This window comes from Pelecanus crispus, chromosome 7, assembly GCF_030463565.1.
Source record: "Pelecanus crispus isolate bPelCri1 chromosome 7, bPelCri1.pri, whole genome shotgun sequence".
In the NCBI taxonomy this organism is placed as follows: domain Eukaryota; kingdom Metazoa; phylum Chordata; class Aves; order Pelecaniformes; family Pelecanidae; genus Pelecanus; species Pelecanus crispus.
Window position 1 is genome coordinate 31,629,316 of NC_134649.1, and position 21,661 is coordinate 31,650,976.

At 48.5% G+C, this 21,661-nt stretch overlaps 1 protein-coding gene across 2 annotated transcripts in view; it reads left to right on the forward strand.

Annotated features, from left to right (window-relative positions):
- RBM6 (RNA binding motif protein 6) overlaps positions 1–20,282 on the forward strand; it is a 59,813-nt gene extending 39,531 nt beyond the window's left edge. Inside the window, exons 7-23 of one of the 2 annotated variants that reach the window (XM_075714699.1) lie at positions 3,787–3,861; positions 5,536–5,596; positions 6,691–6,759; positions 7,851–8,102; positions 8,621–8,781; positions 9,467–9,564; positions 10,045–10,087; positions 10,680–10,740; positions 11,704–11,795; positions 12,507–12,659; positions 13,749–13,838; positions 14,588–14,677; positions 15,313–15,582; positions 16,165–16,239; positions 16,846–16,943; positions 18,200–18,311; positions 20,097–20,282. In XM_075714699.1, coding sequence (XP_075570814.1) covers positions 3,787–3,861; positions 5,536–5,596; positions 6,691–6,759; positions 7,851–8,102; positions 8,621–8,781; positions 9,467–9,564; positions 10,045–10,087; positions 10,680–10,740; positions 11,704–11,795; positions 12,507–12,659; positions 13,749–13,838; positions 14,588–14,677; positions 15,313–15,582; positions 16,165–16,239; positions 16,846–16,943; positions 18,200–18,311; positions 20,097–20,222 — 1,926 coding nt within the window. In that variant the 3' untranslated portion in view covers positions 20,223–20,282. The remainder of the gene's footprint in view (positions 1–3,786; positions 3,862–5,535; positions 5,597–6,690; positions 6,760–7,850; positions 8,103–8,620; positions 8,782–9,466; positions 9,565–10,044; positions 10,088–10,679; positions 10,741–11,703; positions 11,796–12,506; positions 12,660–13,748; positions 13,839–14,587; positions 14,678–15,312; positions 15,583–16,164; positions 16,240–16,845; positions 16,944–18,199; positions 18,312–20,096) is intronic. The other variant, XM_075714700.1, reaches the window with a different exon arrangement.
- Positions 20,283–21,661: the final 1,379 nt, after the last annotated feature.

Genomic DNA, 21,661 nt, shown 5'->3' on the forward strand with positions numbered 1-21,661 from the left:
CTCACATACCTGTGTTACTCGGTAGCACACATAGCTTCTCCTGCCCGTGTGAGTTAGCTGTGCTCTGTTCGGAGCAGGAGGTGAGTTCTTTCCTTGCTGAAGTAGTACGATTGCAAAGAGGTTAAAATAGAGATGAGTTAAAACCAACCTCATGAGCGGGCATTACGTGTGCTAGGAGTGTGGTCTGGTTTTTTTCTTACAGTTAGGGTTACTTTTACTGCTTGGATCTCAGTGATATTCTTTTAATGCTTCTGGTTTAACTGCCTTTGGTGACAAAGAGCTTGGAAGTTACTCCAGTAAAACCAGAGTTTCATTGCCGAAGCCTTGTGCCCAGCTGATGCGCAGTCTCCAAAGTGCTTTTGGAAGGATTTCATCACCTGTGGATATCATGGCTAGGGGATTTTCCCTTTTTCTTTCCCTCTTTTAAAATAACTTGTGGATTTTGTCCGCACTCAGTGAAGGGCTTCAAGACATTGCTACTTGCTGTGCGTGCTTTCTGCAAACAGGCTTTACGGTTTTGTGGCATCTCTCTCTAGAACCACCTCATGATGGGATTGCTCAGTTGATCAGCCTACTGACAGTAGCATTTACATACTAGGCCATCGGCTATTATTCCAGATGATGCAGATTTTTAGTTGCTTTAGCTGAAATGGCTTGTACTGAATTGTACCACTTAGACTAGAATTCAGTATTGCGTCTCCAACAGACCTCTAAGTGAAAAAACATGTATAACTGTGTTTGAAAGATACCGAACAGTAGCATAAAACATTGTTCCCAGCAGTAAAGTCCTGATGCTCTGTTTTGATGAACCTGGCAACTCAGAATAAACAGTAGAATCTGCTTGTGCCCTTGGAAATCTAAGTATTTCCGTGGCTGAGAGCTCAGTGTTCTAGTACTGCAGAGCTGTGCTGCCTTTTAAACCCTTCACTGGTGAGTCAACTAAGTGTTTACTGCTAGTTTTGAGGGGGAGGTTCCTGACTGGGAGGACCAGAGAGACATTTCTATAGCATACTGATTTAGAAAGAAAAGGCCAAGCTGCTCAAAAGTACAGGATATTGAAAATCCACAGAGAGAATTAACGGGCATAGTGCAGGTGAGTTGGTCAGAGAGGTCCAGGATGAAATGCATGGATATGGAAGAGATTGTTACAGTCTGGGTACCAAACAGTATACGTGGCATACCTTGGACTTACTTTTTTTTTTTTTTTCCCCCCAGCACTGTTCCCTGAAATTCTCAGAAAATCTTTGTGATTTCACAAAGATCTGCTCTATCGAAAGTGGTGAACTGAAAATTGGAGTATTATCCAAAACATTTTGCAGAGAGAAGGAAGAAGATATAGATGAAAAAGAATAAGCAGTGACAGGGACTAGAAGAAATAAAGGTTCTGAACATATTTGGGATGGAATCTAGTAACAAAATGGGGGAATGAGGAATTTAAAGTCAGTGAATCCTGACAATGTGTGTCCTAAATGAAGGACTCATTTTGGTGTGTTAAATGGTGATTGCAACCTTGAAAATTACTTTATCAAGAAGAAATCAGTAAGAGAGAGCTTGTTGAAAAAGTAAGCAGGCAATCAGCAGGGTGTTAAGGAAATTAAGGAGTAATTATGCAAGTGACACTTTCTGCAGTCTCTGAGAACTGAATTTGCGGTAGAGACCAGCACCATATGCACTTCAAAACCATTTTCCATGAAACCAAAAATAATCTTAAGGCTTTCTGGCAAGTTTTATCCTCAGTGGCTGGTAGAAGGATGAAGCTGTATAATGGATTGCCCTACCAGAGGAAGTATCCTCAAATCTAGTTGTCCTTGTTTCCTGAGCTCATAGGCAGGGCTGCCACTGCCTGCTGAGGAGCTGCTGTTTCCGAGGACTTTCCTGGGCTTGTGGAGTGGCCACAGCTCTGCTTGTGAGGATGTGCACCCTGCCTTCCCTCCCTGCCTGTGCTCAGTGGGTCCTGAGGCAGATGCAGGTGTTTCTAGCCCGCTCTCCTGGCACTGCCCGTCTCTTGAGCGTGTGGTGTGATGTGATGGGTGCCCTGCTTGGAAGAGGGAGCACGTCCGTCTCAGAGGGACCGACAGTCCTAGTGGGCCAGCCTTGATTTCCACTTCTCACTTGTGTTTCCTCACATGCCTTAAAGAAGGTGCAGACCTTCTCCTAGACATGTAAAGTAGGCAATACTCTGTGCTGTGAAGAGACCTGGGGGAGATTCTCTGCATCTGAAGTTGCAGCGCTGTGCTCTGGGTACACACGCCAGCCCTCAGCAAGGTCTAGGAACGGCTCGGCTTTCTGTAAAGCAATGGGAAGTCCATGCTGGAAAGTAGTGCTTGAACAGCTGGGTGGCAGAAAGGAAACCCCTGAAGTGTTCAACACATATAGGCCTGGTAGGAAAGGAGAGCCTTGGTCCATGAAAGGCAGGCTGCCAAGAGGGGAGGTGGTGGAACCTGACCTTACAGGGCAGTGTCTTTGGTCTCCAACTTTCTCTGCTGTGTTTTTTCGTAGGGGTTAAAGGATTGTTGTTGTACTGTTGCTGAGTGATTCCCTCCCATGAACTCTTCCCTGCTGCTTTACATATTCCCTAGCATCTCCTTCACATTCTGCACAGCAACTTATGCATGGGTGTATCGTGACTTCTGAATAATAACTCTGGGAACTTGTTTTCTCATGTCCATGGTTTGCTCTGGGGGCTCTTGCATGACTAGGCTACTGGGTCAGAGTACCTGGGAAACTTCTGACTCAGCAGAGGTCCCCAAAATAGCCTGGGGCCATTTACAGCTCCCTGACATCTGTCTGTACCATCCAGCAACGGGCCAGAAGAGTGACTGCTCTCCTGGGACTTGGGAGACCTGAGTCTGAGTCTCGTTACTGTCACCGAGTCTTATATTGTGGTATTGGGAAATACAGACTGCCTGGACTGCCAGTGCCTCCAGTGACATGAGACATCTCATGGCTCCGTGCATTTGCGGCTCAGCCTGCATTCTGCATGCCCAGGCATGATCTGTTGTCCATGGCAGATGAGAGCCACCAGGAATCCTTGCTGCTCACTGCTTTTATGGGCTGCTCCAGGCAGGACCTGGGAGACTTGCACCTATGACTTCATTTCACCCTTAAATCATGTGCATTTCAGCAAAGCTTGTGGATTTGTTGGGCTCCTGACATCTCTCCAAAGTGTGATATGTGGAGCTGAAAGCAGTGTGTCTTTGTAGGCAGTGTTGTTGCTGCTGCACAGGTGCTTGAGGACAGCCCCACCAAGGATGGGCTGCAGAGCCAGTGGCCTTGCTACATGCTGGCATACTTCCCTGAAGGAAAGTCAGGGTTTCATGAGTGACATGAAGGCTGACCCAAGTATGAAAATTCTCTCACCTCAGTGGCATTTTTCCTTGTATTCCTCCTCAAATAGCTGTCTTCTGGCCAGCCTGGTCATGGCTGGTGTGAAGGAGGCTGTCCAGCTGCCCCTTTCCAGCATGTGGACAAAGCAAGTTAAAGCAGTTTCCCTCTCGTGCTCTCATTACTCTGTCTCTACTCTTCCTAGGAGGTGGCAAAGCCTCTCTGCCTAGTTGCTCTGGAGCTAACATGCAGCTTTGCAGCCCTGTGCTAGAGTAGAGCACAGGCAGTTTCCCTTCCACTTCCATGGCAAAGCTCCAGCTAACTGAACTGGGAGACTTTCTCCCCCTTTCACCCTGTTTCACTTGCGAAACCTTTAGGAACCAGAGCTTTAACTCCTTTCTTTGCCTCTGAGTAATCTGTGTGTGCTGGGCACATTCGTCATTTACCCCCTTGTCTCAACAGGGAACTCTTTCGATTGGTGGCAAAGAAGTGACCCTTGAGTACACTCCGTGCCCAGAGTTTTGGCGCTGCAAACGTGTAAGTATGCGATCAGAGAGCTGTGTTGTGCTTCCCCTGCTGGTTCTCATGGCAGTGGCAGCAGAGAGATACTTGCTCAGTGGCTGAGGATCCTTAAGAGGTCCTGAAGCTCTTGCCTCTTCTAAACTGCAGTTTTCCCTACCTTGTTCTTGGTACCACCTATGAGTGCATGTTGCTTTGGTACAGGTAGCCAGTGGTTTATGCACAGAGCAGTTTTGTCCCTATGCAGTGGTTCCCTTTTAACGTGGGGAAAATAGTGTGTGGATCCTTTCTCCTTAAAAACCAAAATGAGACAGTGATTCTGCCAACCGGACTGGAACAGGCTTTCACCCTGGTTCATGTGTGTAGCTGCAAGTGTCTTCACTGCCCAGGTAGCCAGAGCTTTCACCAGCGTAACAATGCAAACCACCCCTCTGTCTCACACAGGAACCTGTGATCTAGATTTGAGTGCAGTAACTGCAGCAGGGAAGGAAGCATAGAAATGAGTCCAAGTCCAGGCAGCAGTTAGTAACAGACTGGAACTGGCCCATTTCTGGGGAGGCACAGTTGCCTGAGGGTCAGTTTTGTTCCCATGGCCTTTCCACAGTTCTGCCAGAACAGGTGCTTTCATCCGCAGTAGGCTGTGGAGGAGTGCTAGAACAAAGGGCAGGGTTGTTGCCTGCATTCCCACTGACTGGAGACCAAGAGGTTGCAGCAGGGTGGGAAGGGATCGGTTCTGGTTAGACTCTCACCTTGACCTCTGGATCACAGTGGGCTACAAAGACCCTCATCCAGGCTAATTGAATGCATGCCAGTTCCCACAGAGCCATTGTTCGGTGCCTCATCTATGCTTGCAACGCTCCAGAGATAAAGTAGAGACAGCAGTTTCAGACAGTGGTTTCACAACAGTTTTCAGTGCAATGAGAATTAGCTGGAGCGTATGCCCCCACTTTTGCTGTGCTCAAGCATGGCCTGAAAGAGCTTTCTCGTGTGCTAGAGCATTTTCAGGGCTTTAGTTAGAGAGAAAAAAAAAATGTGTGAAAAAGAAGCAATGCATTTACAAAGAGCTTGAAGAGGAAGTTAGAAATGCTGTGTTTGGAGAGAGCTGTGAAGACAGGGCACTTGGCTCTTTCCACGGTGGCTCTGGGTGGGATAACCATCTGAGCCTGTATAGCTCTACCTCTTTGTTAGCAGACACCTCTTCTCTGACTCTCCTTGTGCAGCAGATTACATCAGTATCTACAGTGTAGCTCAGATAAGGACTTTGTCACTGCTTTAGGAGTGAGTTAAGATTAGAGAATAGAAAAGTAACTTTGGATCCTTTGAAACAACAGGGTGGCTAGGAGTGTGGTGCCTAGCATGAAACTTTTTGGTCCAGCATCGCTTGAGAGGGGGAGGGGTCCTATCTCAAGGACTAGTGAAGTACCTCCATGGTGTGAACAAATCTGTGCTTGGAAGTCGTATGAAAATCCTGTTCCCACGGCAATCCCATTTGTGAGCCATGTGAGCATTTCCCTTCTATTCCAGCGAAGGCTTCTGCTGCCATTACCCATTCTGTCTCTCAAGCTGTCACTGTAACTTTTCCATGGCTGTTACTTACTTTCTGAAAGCACAGCAGAATTTGGCCTTCTGGAGTAGGTTGTACCCACTACCTTCAAAACATGACTTCCTCATGCTGTCCATCTTCCATTGCAGTGTAAGGTGTGTACTGTGGGCTACAGATCTTCCTGCTCCTATTGCAAGCTCCCAAGAGATGGTAAGTATATCTGGTGCCTCTGTGTTTGGTCGGTTAAAAGTTTCGTCTGCCCTGACAAGTAAGTTTCTCTTCTGGCTTCCCTGTGGCATCCCTCTTGGTGGACTAGCTGAGTACTGTGTAGGAGAATTATTAATTGTGCTTCATTTAGACCCTTTTCCCTGTCCACACTAAAGATGTTGCATGCAGATGTGTTGCTACCAGGTTCTCTGTTGCTGTGAGTCTTGGTGGAGAGGTGTCTTACTGCACAAGGCCTTCCCTTCCTATTGCTTTGGCATTGTCCTTCATCCACAGAATTACAGGTTGTGTGTCCTCTAGGACTGTGAGCTAGTACTGCTGGCCGTAGGTGAGATGGCTTCCCTTCAATCCACCTTCCTTGGGAGATTCAGCTGCATGTTTTTAGTGTTACTCTTTTGAGGCTCTCAGATTAGAGGTGAATCCAGGACTTGAACTGCTGAACTCGCCTTGCTGACTGTAAGAAGTGCATGGAGAGGAGTTCTCCAGGAGCTTCTCCTCACCCCACCAACACGTTTGGTTTTTTGGGTGGGAGAGTGTAAGCGCCAAAACATGCTGCCTTGAGGAGCTGATTTCTTTGGGGCGAGCAGGTATTCCAAGCACTCTGTAAGCTTTGACTCTGTATCTTTGAGCAGACTTCTGATGTTTTGCGTTTTTTACCCACATATCCCAGGCAGAAAGGCATTAAAATAATTGCTGATGCAGAACTTTATTTACTGAAGCACTGTTCCCATGGTTGTGCTTTCCTTGCACTGTGGCTCCTCCATCAGCATTATGAAGGCAAAATTCGCATAGCTGGCCCAGCACAACTGTGGGATGTAATAAAACTGCTGAGGAGCAAATTAAATGGAGCCTTTAAGATGCTGTGAAGACAGATTGTGGTGCATGCTTCTTCCTGACCTGGTTTTGTTGATTGTGAGAACATGTGTAATAAGATAACCTCTCTGTGACTGTCCTTTAATTGCCAGGTGAAACAAAACAACTCTCTAGGTATACACAGGTGTTACTGCAGCTTTGCATGAGTTCTTGCATGCTTTGTGACTGATGGTCTTGAAACGGATTTTAATATGCCTCTCTTACAGGGAGCAGAGCAGGTCCAGAGTCCAGAGGTGGTTCCGAGGGAGAGGATGCATCAGCTGAGCAAGAATTCAGTAAGATAATTGCTCTCCCCATCTCTGGGGTCATGCTCATGTCTGTGTGATTTGCATGGGCAGTTTTCACATCTCCACGTGCAGACTGGTTTCATATGCAAATTTTACATGAGGTTCTGCTCATGAAGTGTAGCCAAAACTCTGCACGCTGCAAACTGCAGACAAATTAGTACGAACCTGTCCAACATGAGCTGTGCTGACAGCCAAGCAAGTCAGTGTGCAGCTTTCCCAACATTTACATGCAAAACGGTCGTGTGTTCTGCCATGCTGCCCACTGCCCAAACAGAACAAGAGTGGGGAGGTGCTCTGGGTAACGTTAAAGAGTGAAGCTTCACTGTGCCAAGTCTTGCACTCTGATTTCTTTCTCTTTGTGGGAAGAGGCTTCAGCAGCAGTTACAGGGCTGGTGATGTCTGACTTTGCAGCCCCACAGCTTTAGCTTCCATTTCCAACAGCTTTAGAAGCTCAGGTGGGGATCTCTTTTGAAGTGAAGCCAGATGCCTCAGAGGTCTTCAAGCACAGAAACTTGATGGGATTTATCTTCTCTGTATTGCATAGGTAGGCTGGGGGGCAGGGTGTTTCCACATAATATCTGCCTCATCTGAGTGATTGTACTATGATGCATTTCACGTAGTGATCATAGGGGTCTGCACCCAGTTTTCCTCTAGCGTAGAGATAAGGTGACAGTTACTAGTTGATATTGCTCAGCTATGGGTGTTCAAGAATACATCAGGCATAGTAAGGATATCACTGCCATGTAGATTGTCCTGGATGTGGCTGGAACATATCCCAAACCATCCCTGATTAACATTTGCCTAGGCAAGAGCCAATCCTAAAAGGAGGCCAGAAAGGCTCGTCTCTGACAGGAGGTCAGGCAAAGGAATCCAACATGAAACAATGCAATGACAGGATGGGCAGTATTTAGCTTGTTCTTTACGCAACTTGTGTCTGCAGAGTGTTAAGACATGGAATATGCAAAAGGCAGAACAGGTTAGCCTTTTATAAGGGGTGCTGCTGCAGTGGCCAGAAAACAGAAGAAAAATACATGCTGAAACACTGTATGTGGAACCAGTCAATTTCTCCTCCCTAATAGCAGAGACAAAGCTTGAAAAACCTGAGCAAGAGTTATCAGGACAACCAGGATCTCCAAAGCAGCCTCTCCAGCCTTCAGTTCCTGCTCCGCAGCAGGAGTGCCAGCCTCAGGAACAGGAGCCAAGGAAGAGAGATGAAGGGAGGGAGCGGCGGCCCTCACAGGAGAAGAGAAGGGACATGGACCGGCACCAGGAGCTGCCTTCTCAGAGAGAAGCAGAGGAAGCCACACCACAGGATGGTGGAGGAAGCAGAAGTGAGTGGCACAGGGCTCAATTTTGGATTCTTCTTGTTTGTACTCTGTGAGGTCATCTGCTGAAAGGGCAGCATTTTGCTAAAGCCTCTGGAGGCTGTTTCCATGTTGTGCAAATCATGGCATCAAGTAATGGTGGGCTGTCAAGCTCCAAAGGTGCTGGTGAATTGCCTTTAGGAAAATTAACTCAGGGCAAGCTGGCTTCAGGATGTTACAGTTAACTTAGCACAGCAGCAAAAGTGTCCTTGGCCAGAAGTTACCCTGGGCTGAGCTCCTCTGAGGAGGGGCCTATTTTCTGCTCTGTTTTCTCGGAAAGAAAGGTTAGCAGTTAGAGGCAGTACTCTAAGCATGTTGCAAAGTGGAGAGAAAAAAAGCAATGGTTTCCAGACTCAACTGCAAGAAGCCATGGTGTTGCTTTGAGTGGGTTTAGTTTTACCTTGCTGTCACAATAAACTTAGATCTGAATTGTCTTTTTTTACAACTTTTTCTTTCCTGGACACATCCCTCATTGTGCTTCACAGCAATTATGCTGAAGCGTATTACTCGATTCACACCACCAGAAGTGATTGTGGGGCTCCTGGCCCCATATGTGCGACTATCCACATCCAGCGTGCGCATCATGAAGAACAAGGCTGGCCGGATGGGGCAGACCTATGGCTTCATTGAACTGGATTCACATGCTGTAAGTAGTTTTCTGCTTTCACATGCTCCCCCTGTTGGCATCTGTAGTCTGTAGAAGTAGAGAAACCACAGGAATATAAGAAATAGCTGTACTTGTGAGGCAGCTGTCCTGGAGTTAGTCCTCTCTTCTGCTTGTCTGGCTAGGTACAGGAAATATCTGATACAGCTGTTGCTCTCCGGCTTTAGGAGCCAAAGATTGTCTGTTGTCACAAGCTGTGATGCTGAATGAGTTTCTTGACTCAATACATTACTTTGTAGACCCTCCTAAACTTGAACACCTCTTGCACAGATACTCCGTTTGCAGGGAACTTGAATTCAATGGTTTCTGTCTGCAGAAGGCAGGAATCTTAATTAACAGACAGTCCCACATTGGAGGGTTCACATTTTCTGGTTCTGGGTGACTCCCAGGCTCCATAGCTGTGCTTTGACATTGGTTCAGAGGGTGTTCACCAGAACTCTTTGGGCCAGCAGCAGCCATTGTCTAGCAGCGCTAGGAGAATATAGTCCCTAGCTGGCTGCTGGAAAGTCATAGGACAAAAAGAGAATCTAACAGTGCATTTATCCTTTTTGTCACATCCTAAATACCTTTCACTAATATTTAAAGCCTTCCTTCCAGGCAGGCTGGATCTGGGAAATGGGCTTGTGTTTCCTTCTCATGGATGTGAAATTCTCCTTTGCTTTTACAGGAGGCACTGAGGTTGCTAAAGATACTACAGAATCTGGATCCCCCTATCTGCATTGATGGACGTACGGTGGAAGTGAATCTTGCTACAGGGAGGAGGAGGTATAGACAGATGAGGCAGTAGCGTTGTCCTTTGTGTGATGTGCTGCGAAGCTAGACCTGTGTTGTCAGATCAGGTGCTTAAAGGTTGGCACATGAATTAGCACAGATGTTTCTACAACCTAAAAATATGTTGGAGCTAGAAGAAGCTTCAGTGATTGAGCAGTATGGGATTAATCGTCATATTGCATGGCCTCTTGTTGTTGTCCAGCCATCAAATCCCATTGTGAGGGAATTAATGGGTTCAGCTTTTTAAAAAGCAGTTGGAGAGATTCATCTTTGTGGACACAGCAGAGAGTGTGGTCATAACTCTTATGGAGGCAGTGATCTGCAAAGTCTCTCTGTCTCCTGGGATGGACACAGTCCAACATGTGGCCAGCGAAGATGGTCTTTCTGCCTTTATTGGTCCTGATGATCATTTTGAGTATACTGAGGTTAATGTGAAGCCAGATTGACATTAACTTGTAATCTTTATCTCAACAGGAATGACTATGGGGAGCACGGTGACAATTCCTACTATGGGCCGGTAGGTCTGCACAGCTTCCCTGCAGGTAGCTGGAAAGGGAGGGAGCATCAGGGGTGATAGGCCTGACTTTGACTTTTTCCCTTTGGGCTGCTGAAAGTTCAACATGTTTGAAGACGGGATGATAATGCTCAAGTGATCTTTTCACTGCTGCTGTGCCCCTAACACTGTTTATAATGTGCATAGAAGTGCAAGTCAGAGTGCAGGTGCTGCTTGAGGGAGTTCTGGGCTAGATTACTCTATACCACGCTTTTACAGAGTGACTTAACTGATGACTGATCTCAGTTCCTGGAGTGAATGTCTCTTCTCTAGTGCTTGTTACTAGACTACAGGGATCTTCCCATACTGAATGGGCTGGGGTCTTCAACACAGATTGCCATGAGCACCTCGTTTAAAGATTCATGGAAGCTACAGAGGTCTTGTGCTTTGCGACACTGTCCATTACTCTGTAGATGAAGAGCTGTGTCTGTTTGTGCTCTATTTAGGGTAGCTAAATGAGCTGTTTTTCTGAACTTTGGGCCTGTGAGAGGGAGGAGAAGCAATATGATGTTTGTCAAGGAGTCTCTGAAATGTTTGTGTTGTTCACTTACTCCAGGGCAGAAGGGGCATGAGAGACAGGAGGGGTGGCGAATCACAGAGACGCACCAGAGCACAGTGTAAGTTAAGCTCTGCCTCACTCCTACTGTGGACACTTTTCTTCCTTAAAAGGGCACTGACATGTAGAAATCAGCCCAAAAATACTTTTAAAGGCTAAGAGTAGGTTTGTTTGCTACACCCACTTCTGAGTTCCTTTGCCAAGTTTGTTTAGTCACATTTTCCTATCTGATGATGTGTTTCTCTCTACTCTTACTGTGCAAAACTACATGCAGATAAAGGAAACTTACTGCGTGCTTTTCCTTGTTGTCGTAAACTGATGGGTTAAAATCAACCTGGCAATTACTAGATGAGATGGAAGAAGATACACTTTATGCAGCAGTGCCAGTAGCTGGAAGAACAATCCCGATTGTTTTACTAACTTACATGTAGTATCACTGAGCTCTGTCTAATAACACTTTAGAAATGAGAAACGTTCCTCACATTATGGGCCTATCCTTAAGGCCTTCGGCTTTTCCTGTAGAAACAGTTTGCTCCCCTTTCTTGTTGGGAGCTTTCATGCACCCACGAGGCAGAAGGGATGTGGGGAGCGTCATCACTTTAAACAGGAGACTGTTTGAAAGAGCACAGATCTTCCTTGTTCACAGGGGTGGGTGGACACAGAGCCTGGTACTCATTACCCCATTCTTAGGGAAATTACTGAATTTCATATCTTTGTCCGGTCAAGTGTTGTGGTTTGATGATCTCAGCACAGCTCCTGTAAGTGTGTTTTGATGTGGGAGTTTTGCCAGAGTCCTAAACTAGAAGAATTGTGAAAACCTATCTCCCTCCTTACTCCATAAAGAAAAGAAGATGTAGGTCAAGTGATGTGAGGATACTCATACCTCTCTTGCCAGGAGAGAAAAATTCTTCTTTCCCACTCTTGATCCTTTCACCAGTGTAATATTTGCTCATGCTTTTGTCTTTGTAAAAGGCAAGTTCTGCCTTTGGAAGGTTGTGGTGTTAACTCTTGTCTTTCTGTTCAGCTCCATCAGATGTGTCCACATACATTTATGATCCTGAAACTGGGAATTACTACGATCCCATAGCTGGGACATACTATGACCCCAGGACTCAGGTGAGTGCGTGGGAAGGAAGCTTTTACACATAGTACATTCTTACAAACTGCCCTTCTCTGGAGAGATTTTGCAGCTAGATCCTGAAGACATCCTAGCATGGGACAGCACAGAGGCGGCTTTGTTTCTCTTACTCAGTCCTCTGACATGTATAAAAGGGATGCATGTTCCAAAACATCAGCTTAATGAGAGGCTAGGAACCCACTAGCTGTGTGTTGAACCAGTTACTGTAGCTGCCTCTTTGGCCTCTGAAGCCCTGTCTTTGGAGGGTTTTTGGTCTTCTCTTCATTGAGTGGACATATGAGCAGGGCATTCTTGCTAGATTTTACTGAAGACATGTGGTATGTGACTCTCTGTATTAAAAGATGGACAGCAGAGCTCTGTTTTCATCTGTGGTCTCTTTGCTCCTTGACCCCAGCCAGCAATAGTTACAAGAATGACAAAAAAGAGCCATCAGCAGAGGTCCTCTAGGACTATCTTGTTTTCATGATACTGGAGATGCCTGTGTTGTGGGTGAGCATGGGAGTGCTCTGATGACCTGGCTGTGGTAGACTGTCTTCTGCCCCAGCAAAGTTCTGAAGCCTTTGCCCTCAGCTGTCTGAGGCTCTGCAGTCCCTTTTTACTGTGCTGGTCTCCCCAGCCCAATAAGGACAATAAGCCCAATAAGAAGATTGCAGGGGTTTGGCTAAGTCTGTTCCAAATGCCTCTTTCAGAGAGAAGTCACGATAGACCGAGAAGCCTGCTCATCACCTACAGAGAGCAGAAGGCGGCGGCATGGAAGCCAAGAACGGACAAATGAAAGGAAGGAACCGCACAGCAGGGACAATAGGGACAAAAAGGAGAAAGGGAAAAATACTTCTGCTAAGGTAAATCCCTCCAGGTGTCAGAACGATCAGAGATCTGAGGCCAGGAGGCTGAGGTAAGAGAGGTTAGAAAATAGAGAGTAATTTATAGAGGATTCAAAAAGGGAGGGACAGTGAGAGAAAATGATGAAATACATGGGGTCACCAACAGTCCAGGAATGTGGTTTCTGTCTGGCCAGGTGGGGGTAAGTTCCTGAAGTTTTTCTCTTGTGACATTAAGTCAGGGCTTCTCATCCCTTCTTTATGGTAAAGGATTCAGAAACATCTAGGTAACTGAGACACACATTTCATTCACACTGCTGAAAGCACTCAGCTATTGTAACAGAGCCAACAGAAAAATAGCAGAGATGTTTAAACATACCAAGTCAGATAATAACAGAGATTCAGCTCTCCCCTAACCGCAATTCCTGCCCTCTCCAAACATCAAAGACGGGCAGGAAGATGAGGCAAACAGTGCAGATGGACTGTGAAGGTGGACTGAGATCGAATGCAGATAGGAGTCTGTGACGGACATCCTGTACAGTCCCTCCCAGAGTCCACCTCCAGTCCTGGGGCAGTACCCTTCAGTGCTGCTCCCAGTGAGTAAATGCTGTCTCCCCAAACGTGGGGAGCTGCTGTTTGGGAGCAGTTGCCCAAAGTTATGTTTGAGCATGGGTGCTTGGAGCAGGATCTTCCACAACAGTGCTGTGATACTGACTGGGCCCAAGGAATGCCAAGAGAGTTGGCAGAAGTTATTGAGCCACGAATGCAGAAACTTTGTTTTCCTCCTTGCCTGTTGGTCTGGATATGCTCTGTGGCATGACCAGTTCTGGGCAGCTGGGACCCGAGGGGTGTAATTGTCCCTGATGTTGATATCAAGCCAGCCAAGGAGTCTCATCTGGTATGGAGGATTCTTGCTTTCAAGGGCACTGACCTAGGAGAAACATAGTGTTGTCTGAATGGAGGGTGAAAGCATCTCCAGTAGAAATACTGCTGTCATTTTTCCTGGCTGCCTGGTTTCCATGGATGCTCAGAAGTGGCTTCCTGGCTGCTGTGTGCACTCTTGGACCCCTGTGCTGCTGATGGCCTAATGCCCAATCTTGGGTTTTTCAGAATGAGCCTGGAGAGGAGAGGTTCTTTGCAGAAGACGTCTTCAAAAAGCCATTGCCTCCCTCTGTGAAAAAGGATGAGAGTGCAGGCCTGGTAAGATGTTGCATAGCACTTGTCTTTCACCAGTCAAGCATGTGTAGCTAATGAACCACTAAACTAGAGCACGTCTAGGGCTTCATACCAGTTTTCTGTAAAACATGTAGACGTGAAGCTTCACCCCAGCCTACTCTTTGTGCTGCTGAGCATACAAGTGAGCATCACAGTCTCATCCTGTTGTAGTGCTGGGTGACTGCAGTCTCTGGTGTTCTCTGTCCAGTATAAGGAAGATCCTGGAAACACCACCAAGCTGGTTGAGCCTGGCCATGTTGTTGTCCTTTCCCCTCCCCATGAATAGTACTTGTGCTTTGTCTCATCTCTCAAAGGCAAGCAGGACTGTAACTCTTCATGGAGCGGTGGGTTTCTCTGCTCCCATGCTGGCTGGCTATGGGGGTGGCTTCGCACCTGGTCTCAATGTCCTCTGTGCACACACAGAGGTATCTGAATGTGACCTGGCCCTGTCCCAGCTCCATCACTGGTCTGAGACATGGCTGGGGCCACCGTCAGTGTCACAGTCCAGCAGAGAGTGAGAGTGGAGCAGGCTGGGACAGCATGGGGAGCTGCTGCAGCTGTCCCTGAAACCAAGGGGAATGGGAACCAGAATGGGAATGTCTTCCACCAAAAACACCACCTCATTTCTGCCAACTGCCTGCTTTCCTTGGAGGCCTGTTTAAATGGGTGCTTAGCCATTGCGTGCACTGAGTCCATGCTATGGTAGTCTTAACACCTGGCCTTGACTATTTCAGAATGAGACTGGGGAGGAGAAGTTCTCTGCAGAAGATGTCTTTAAAAAACCATTACCTCCTTCTGTGAAAAAGGACGAGAGTGCAGCCCCGGTAAGTGTCTCCATAGGATTGGTTTTTGCCTTGTTTGAGCCTAGGTAGAGGACTAGGGAGGCTCACCAGAGCCTGGTTGTGACCTTGGATGGCAGAGGTGCCAGCTTCTCATGCCAGATGAGGGAACGTTGGAGATGGAATGGCGAAGGCAGTTTGTTTTATAACTCTGAGCTTGTTTGTGGGCTTCTAGCATGGGGAAATTTAATACTTGCATTTAAGCAGGGTCTCCTCACTCAAGCAGTCCTCAGGCAGAAAACTCTTTCAGCTGCCTCCAGACTGAGGAAGGCCAAACCTCACTGACCTCCATTGCTAGAGGAAGTGACTGACAACAATTCCCTGCCAAATAGCTACTTCTTCGGTCAGCTTCTTGTGCTTAGGTGTGTGGCAGATTGGGAAAGCCTGGCACCAAAGCACAGCCTGTCTAGAGAACAGAAGGGCTTCTACCCTGTGGTGTTTAAATGCTGGCCAGCCAGCTTCTTTCCATTCCCTGCCTGTGCTGCTGGGATGCTGCTCTCTTGCTCTTGGGCTGGAACGGAGACAGAAGTCGTGGAGAGATTGGCTGGGGAAGCAGAGCCCCGCGTGGCAGGGCAGGCTTGATGCTAGAAATTGTCACGCTTTCCTGCCTCTTCCCTCAGCCCAAGGTGGTGAACCCTCTGATAGGACTTCTGGGAGAGTATGGAGGAGACAGTGACAATGAAGAGGAGGAGGAAGAGGAGGAGCAGTCACAGGCACAGTGGCTGCCAGCTCCCCACCCACCAGCACAACGCGAGGAGCAGCCAAGGAAGGCCAAGCTCAGCGACGACAAGCTGACCGACTGGAACAAGCTGGCCTGCTTGTTGTGCAGGAGGCAGTTTCCCAACAAGGAAGTGCTCATCAAGCACCAGCAGCTTTCCAACCTGCACAAGGTACAGGGGAGCTGGTGGCTGGAGGGCTGCGTGTGTGCTGCAAGCTGCCTTTGGCTCAACAGCTTTGTGGTCTGCCGGGAAAAATGCGACAGTTGGGTGGGAAGAGCTCTGCTGAGTTTGACACAGTAGCAGGCAAAGTTCCCGTCAAAGCTCTGTTCAAAGCATTGTGTGAGCTGCTTGTTCCTGCCACGGGAGTGCTATAACATCAAGGTGTGACTTTTTAAGCTATAGTGAGATAGCTCAGGCTTGGGGAGAGTGGGGTGCTGGCACACATGAGTGTGATAGCAGTAAGAACTTAGCACATGCCTCCCCATGTTCTGCGCTGCCTTTGAGCTCTTGCTTCTAAGAGGGCCAAACTGCACACAGGTTAAAATAGGACTGGTTGCCTTCCTTACTGTGGAGAGGAAGGGCTTCTGGCCTCTGTGGGCAAGCAGGTCGTCTGGGCTGCAAGAGAAGCTGTTGCATCTGGTACAGTGCAGATGCAAGAGCATGCTGCTTTACCTGTACTCCCTACAGGTAGAGCAAATGACCCTGACAACTTGTATCCTCTGCTGACACTGGCTTCTGTTTTCCTCCTTCCAGCAAAACCTGGAGATACATATGAAGATCAAACGATCTGAGCAAGAACTGGCATATTTGGAGAAGAGAGAGCGTGAGGTGGGTCTGCAGTGGTGGGCAGACTTCTGTTTGTGGTCCTGCACTAGGGGGATGTTGGTCCCAGGCAGACCCTCCACTTATATGCACCTGTATCTGCAAACTGGACATCAAACGCTTCCCAAAGAGTCAGACTGAACTGTGGGCACACTCTGTATTTGGACCTGTAGATAGTGCTGTGACTTCTAAGAGCAAGTCTCCCTCCTCCCGGAAGGTTCTGAGTGTGTTTCTGTGGCCCTGCAAGCCAATATTGGGTTTGGGGCTAAGTGGGACCCAGATTTCCATTGAAAGTTGATGCAGTGTATGGGCTGCTGCTGCCTGGCCAGGAATGGGAGAGCTGTAACTATCTGTTGTTTGGAAGGTAGCAGAGCTGCTCCCGGTGCCATAGCTGGAAGGCTGCAACCACAGGTCTGGGTCATCCTAACAGGTGCCATCAGGACAGACAGAATAAGTGGATTGTGGGTCCTAGAAACATCCAGGCTTTGTGGGTCCCCAGGACAGATTTCCAGCCAGCTGAGGATGAGATGAGACCTGGCTGCAAAACAGTCTCCTGTGGACTGTTAAATACTTCGTAGCTCCCATACTTACTTTGTTATTTCTGTTATGAAGGGGAGATACAAAGACAAAGGAAATGACCGGAGAGAGAAATTCCAGCAGATGGATTCACCAGAGAGGAAACGACTCAGATACGACCGGGACTCAGAGAGGTAATGGCTGCTCTTGGTTAGATCTCTTTGGGGCTGCTGATGCTGGGAAGGTATGTGTGCTGCTGGCACGCCAAGGCCAGGAATTGGCCATTGGGGTAGATCTGCAAGAGTAACAGCCAGATGGGCTGTGATTCTTGTGGGTAGAGTTCCCCAAAATGTGAGCCTGTTGTGCTGCAGGACTTCTCAGAGAGGGCAGGAGAGGGCCAGGGGTGTGTAGTGCAGGGGTGGAAATGAGGGTTTAGGGGAAAGCAGAGGCAAGCTGGATGGTTGAGATGGGGGGTTTCAGTGTGCCTGGCCAGGCACAGGGAGCAGAATGCAGCCTGTTTACATCCACCTCATCCTTAAGGCACTTGCTGTCCTCCTGTCCTGGAATCTAGCCATTGAAAGAAAGAGCAAAGCTGTTTTTCATCTGTTCCACTGACTCAGAGGAACAGTAGGAGCTGTTTCCATCTCATTCAGAGTAGGTGGAGGAAGAAAGTGTGTGCTGTGCGGAGCTCTCGAAAGGCCTGCCTGCTGCAAGCTCGCGTGTTCCAGTGGGCTGAGGAACTGCTAGGCATGTGTTGAAGACAAAACTAGTTATGTGCCTGTTCCCTTCTGGTAGAGCACCTCAGAAGGAGACCTTTCCTCTGTGTCTTGCAGTTTAAAAATCCGCATCTTCTCTTCCCTCCGTTTTCTTGGAATAGCTGTGGGTAAACTAAAGCAGTTTGTGTGCAATGTCATCAGCAGCCAGAAAGTAGAACTTGCCTGAAGGAGCTATTTTTGTGCTGAGTGGTTTTCAAAACTATGGGGTTTGGTTAATGATGTTGGATGAGTAATGACCAGGTGGGAGAAAGGGTGTCCGAATCAACAGTGCATCTATTGAGCTCAATGACCACAGCACTGGGAGAAAAGAAAGATCTAACAGAGCAGCAGGGATTAGACTTCACTTTCTAGCTATTGCTGAAATTCAGATTGAGAAATACAAGCACAGAACACTCCTGGCTTGCTTGTACCATAAATATTTTGGAGCCTGAGCTCATTTCCTGTGCCCTGGAGTATTTTCCCCTGAGGTGGGACAAGGAGATAAGCAAAGGTGTCTGAGCCCTGCACACAGAATCCACTGTGTTGGTTTCCTTGGGTGGTGTGTTTCTTGCCAGCAACTTGGGTATCCCTCAGGAGAAGTTGGAATGTCAATGAAGGTGCTGTTAGCAGAGCTAAAAATCCCTGGCATGTGTTTGAAGCATTGCAAAACGCAATTGATTCTGCCTCTTTTGCAGTGACTATGACCCAAGGATTGATACTAACAACAAAGGGAACCGAATGTTGCAGTCCACGGGGTGGAAGAAAGGCTTCGGCCACAACCAGCAGGGCACAACATCACCAGTGGAGGTGAGTCTTCCCTTCCCTTCAAAACACATCGCTGTCCTGGAGCCAGTAATGTCACCCAAGACAACTGGAGGGAGTTCCCAGCCGGAACAAGAGTCAGGCTGCAAGTCTCAGTGCCTGCTTGATGGAATAGTATGTGTGCGCTAATTAACTTTGCAGGCTGGGAGGGGCTGCAAGTATGTTGTTGGTGGAAAAAGGTTAGGATTTATATGCATCTGGAGGAGTTGAGAATAGAGTAACAGTGAGCAGGGAGGGCGTGAGCATCTGATTAATACCTGCCCAAAGCCAGGCTGGGGTTTGAGCAGGTCACCAGCTCAGTGCTCTGCAGCCACGTGAGCTGGAGGAAAAGGTGAACCTCCTCCGGGGAGGTGTGAGCATAGCCAAAGCCACAGGGCATGTGATACTATTTGCCTACTCTGCTTGTGAGGCTCTCGCTGCCGTTCTGGACTCTGGACTTCAGAAGGGAATGCCAGGCTACGTCGTCTGACAAGGAGCAGAGTCCCCATCAGCAGAGGGCTTCAGGGATAGGCAGGACTGGGTAGATCCTGCCTTCTGGGACAGGCTGGTCTCTCAGTGGACCTTAATTTGCTGGAGAGTGTTTATCTGGGGCAGGGACTACTCTTCCTTGCTCAGGGGCACGTGAGCAGCACTGTGCCCTTGCAGCTGCAGTTGCTCATCATGGCGGGTTTGTCGCCCGGCTGCCTCCCTGCCGTGGTGTCAGTGCTTCACCAAGGGGCAGGCAACTTGCAGCACAGCTCACATTGTGACATTCAGCTTGCAGTTGAGTATATTGTTAAAGGCAAATATTTGAGGTTTCATGACGTGTGTTTGCTTGAGCCCACACACATGAAGCAAGACTTCCTCCAGTGCAGACAGCAGGAACAAGCCCCAGCTGTTGCTCAGCCCTCATGGAGTTTTCTGTGGCCATAAAATGGGCTTTGCCAAAGAGCCAGCTCCAGCGATGCGCTCTGGGAGGTCTGACCTCGGATCAGGGCTCCCTGGACCGGATGGGGGAGCTGATTGCAAAGCACAACCCTCGTACAATTCCTATAAAGGCCTCCCAAAAGAGCCCTACAGATGTGCTTTCTTCCCACTTCCAACTCATGCTGGGCAAAGCCATGTGCCCACTTCAGCCCCACAGGACTTTGATCTCTTGGCCTAATTAATGACATCGCTGATATTCAGATAAGTTGGATGTAAAAGCGAAGAGAAACTTTCAGCCTTGGGCCTGCTTTCTGGGGTTAAGGCTAGGCAGGTATTACTGAATAATTCAGATGCTGGCTGCAAAAGCCAGTTATTAAAAACTGGTTGAAATTCAAAGTGAGCTACTGGAGCCCATGGGAACCCTATTCTCTCCTATTAGAGGAGAGAACAGCTGAGCCTGTGCAAATGCAGGCTAACTGCAAACAGCTCCCCAGGAGCCCAGCTCTCTTGCTGGCACTTTCCTTTGCTCTGTTTCGATCCCCGCTCACACACGGCTGCCTCTTGTCTGCCGGCGCTGCCTGTTTTGGCTGCCTGCTCCCACCTCACCGTATGCTGGTGTTAGTCTCCGCAGCCGATCCCTGTGGTTTGATTCTCGCCAGGCACTTGCTGGCTGTGTTTTTGTTGCCCACAAAGGGCCGATAGTTTCTCTCAGCTTTTGGAGGAACACAGTGCACTTGCTGTTCCTCCTCTCCCAGATCCACATGGGAGCAGTCAGCTGTCCTGAAGCAGCCTGGGGGAAGCTTTTTCTTTATGGGCAGCCAGTGAAGAGGAGAAATCACTAACCCAAGCTGTGTCTGTTTTCAGGCAGAAAATCGGAAGAAGGGCCCTGGCCTGGGAGCCCAAGGGAAGCCCAGCAAGAGGCAGTCCAATGAGACCTACCGCGACGCTGTCAGGAGAGTCATGTTTGCCCGCTATAAGGAACTTGAGTGAATGGTGGAGAAAGCCCCAAGCCTGTCTCTCTCTGTCTCCGTCTCTTTCGCTCTGTGTCATGTTCTCTTGGGGGTCTGGTCTTTTTTTTTTTTTTTTTTTTTTTTTTTTTTTTTTTGAATTGTTACAGGTTTTGCTGCTAGAATTTTTTTTAATAAAACTGAAAATTTGTCAGTGCTTGTCTCTTGCCTGAAATGGCATGTTTTAGAAGCATGTGATGCTTTGGAAGATTCCCACCATGTTTTGCTCTCTGCTGATGAGGTTCCTGGGGCATGTGGCCATGTCAGTGGGTCTGGGACAGGTTTGGTCACTGTCCTGCAGTGCGTTCCGTGCCAGCTCAGGGACACATGCTCCTAGTGCCGTGTACTCGTGGGTCAGGATGTGACCTGGCAGCAGGGGAGAGCCCCAAGGCCTGGGAGGAATTCAGAAGCAGGAGCGACCTGTGTAGGATTCATCCTGGCTGTTAGCAAAGACAGCTGGGTTCAGTTACTAGCAACAGCTTAATAGCTAGAGGTGGTCTAAGGCCGGGTGTCATCGGGGCTTCCCAACCAGGGCAGAGCCCTCCCCTTCCTCCCCACAGAGCATGAGGAGGGCTGGATCTGGTGGCAGTGGTGTTGGGGACCCTCGTGGGGACATAGCTGTGCTGGTCCAGGGTGACAGGGGCTGTGTAGTGGCCTGCAAGGGACCGTGTTTGTCAGAGAAAAAGCTATTTTGAGTAAGTGCTGCTCACGCAGCCCCAGGAGGTGCAGAGGCAGCTCCTGGGCAGGGACACATAACGGGAGCAGTTTGGCCGAAGCACAGTGAAAGCGTATGCATGTGTGAGCATGACAGGGACTGTGGGTGACAAGGCTGAGCATGGCCTGTATGGATTAAGGACGATGCTGATGGTGGTGGCCAGCGGGAGCAGATGACATGCCGGATGGGCAGGAGGGTGGTGTCCGATCTGCAGTGGCTGGCACCCACCACTGCTTTCCGGCTCGCCTGGCAGAGATCAGGCCCCAAAATTGCTTTCAAATATCCCAAAGGAGGGAAAACCGGAGACATGAGGAAACTGAAGACAGTAAGATGTGGAGGTGAACAGCCACCTGCAACAGCTGACAGCTACAGGGAGCAAAAAGCCTGTCCAGGCTGCATTTCCTTGTCTCTGACACAGGCAATCACAGAGAGGTGTGGAGGACTTGCTCGCTGGCACCCCGGTCCTTGGTGCTGCACCCAGTGATGATGGAGGTGGAGATGACCATTGTGGTGCTGGTGAGCACATGGGTGTAGGGAGAGAATGTGTGCACCCAGGGCAAGTTGTATTCTTTAGAAAGGGTTTGTAACAGCCCCCTCCTGCCGGAGAGCCCCTCCGTGCCAGGTCTAGGGGCTCTGCAAACTGGGAGTGAGGAACTAAGAAACTTGCTTTAGAGAACCGTGTGGAAGTTATGATGGAGGAAGGGTCA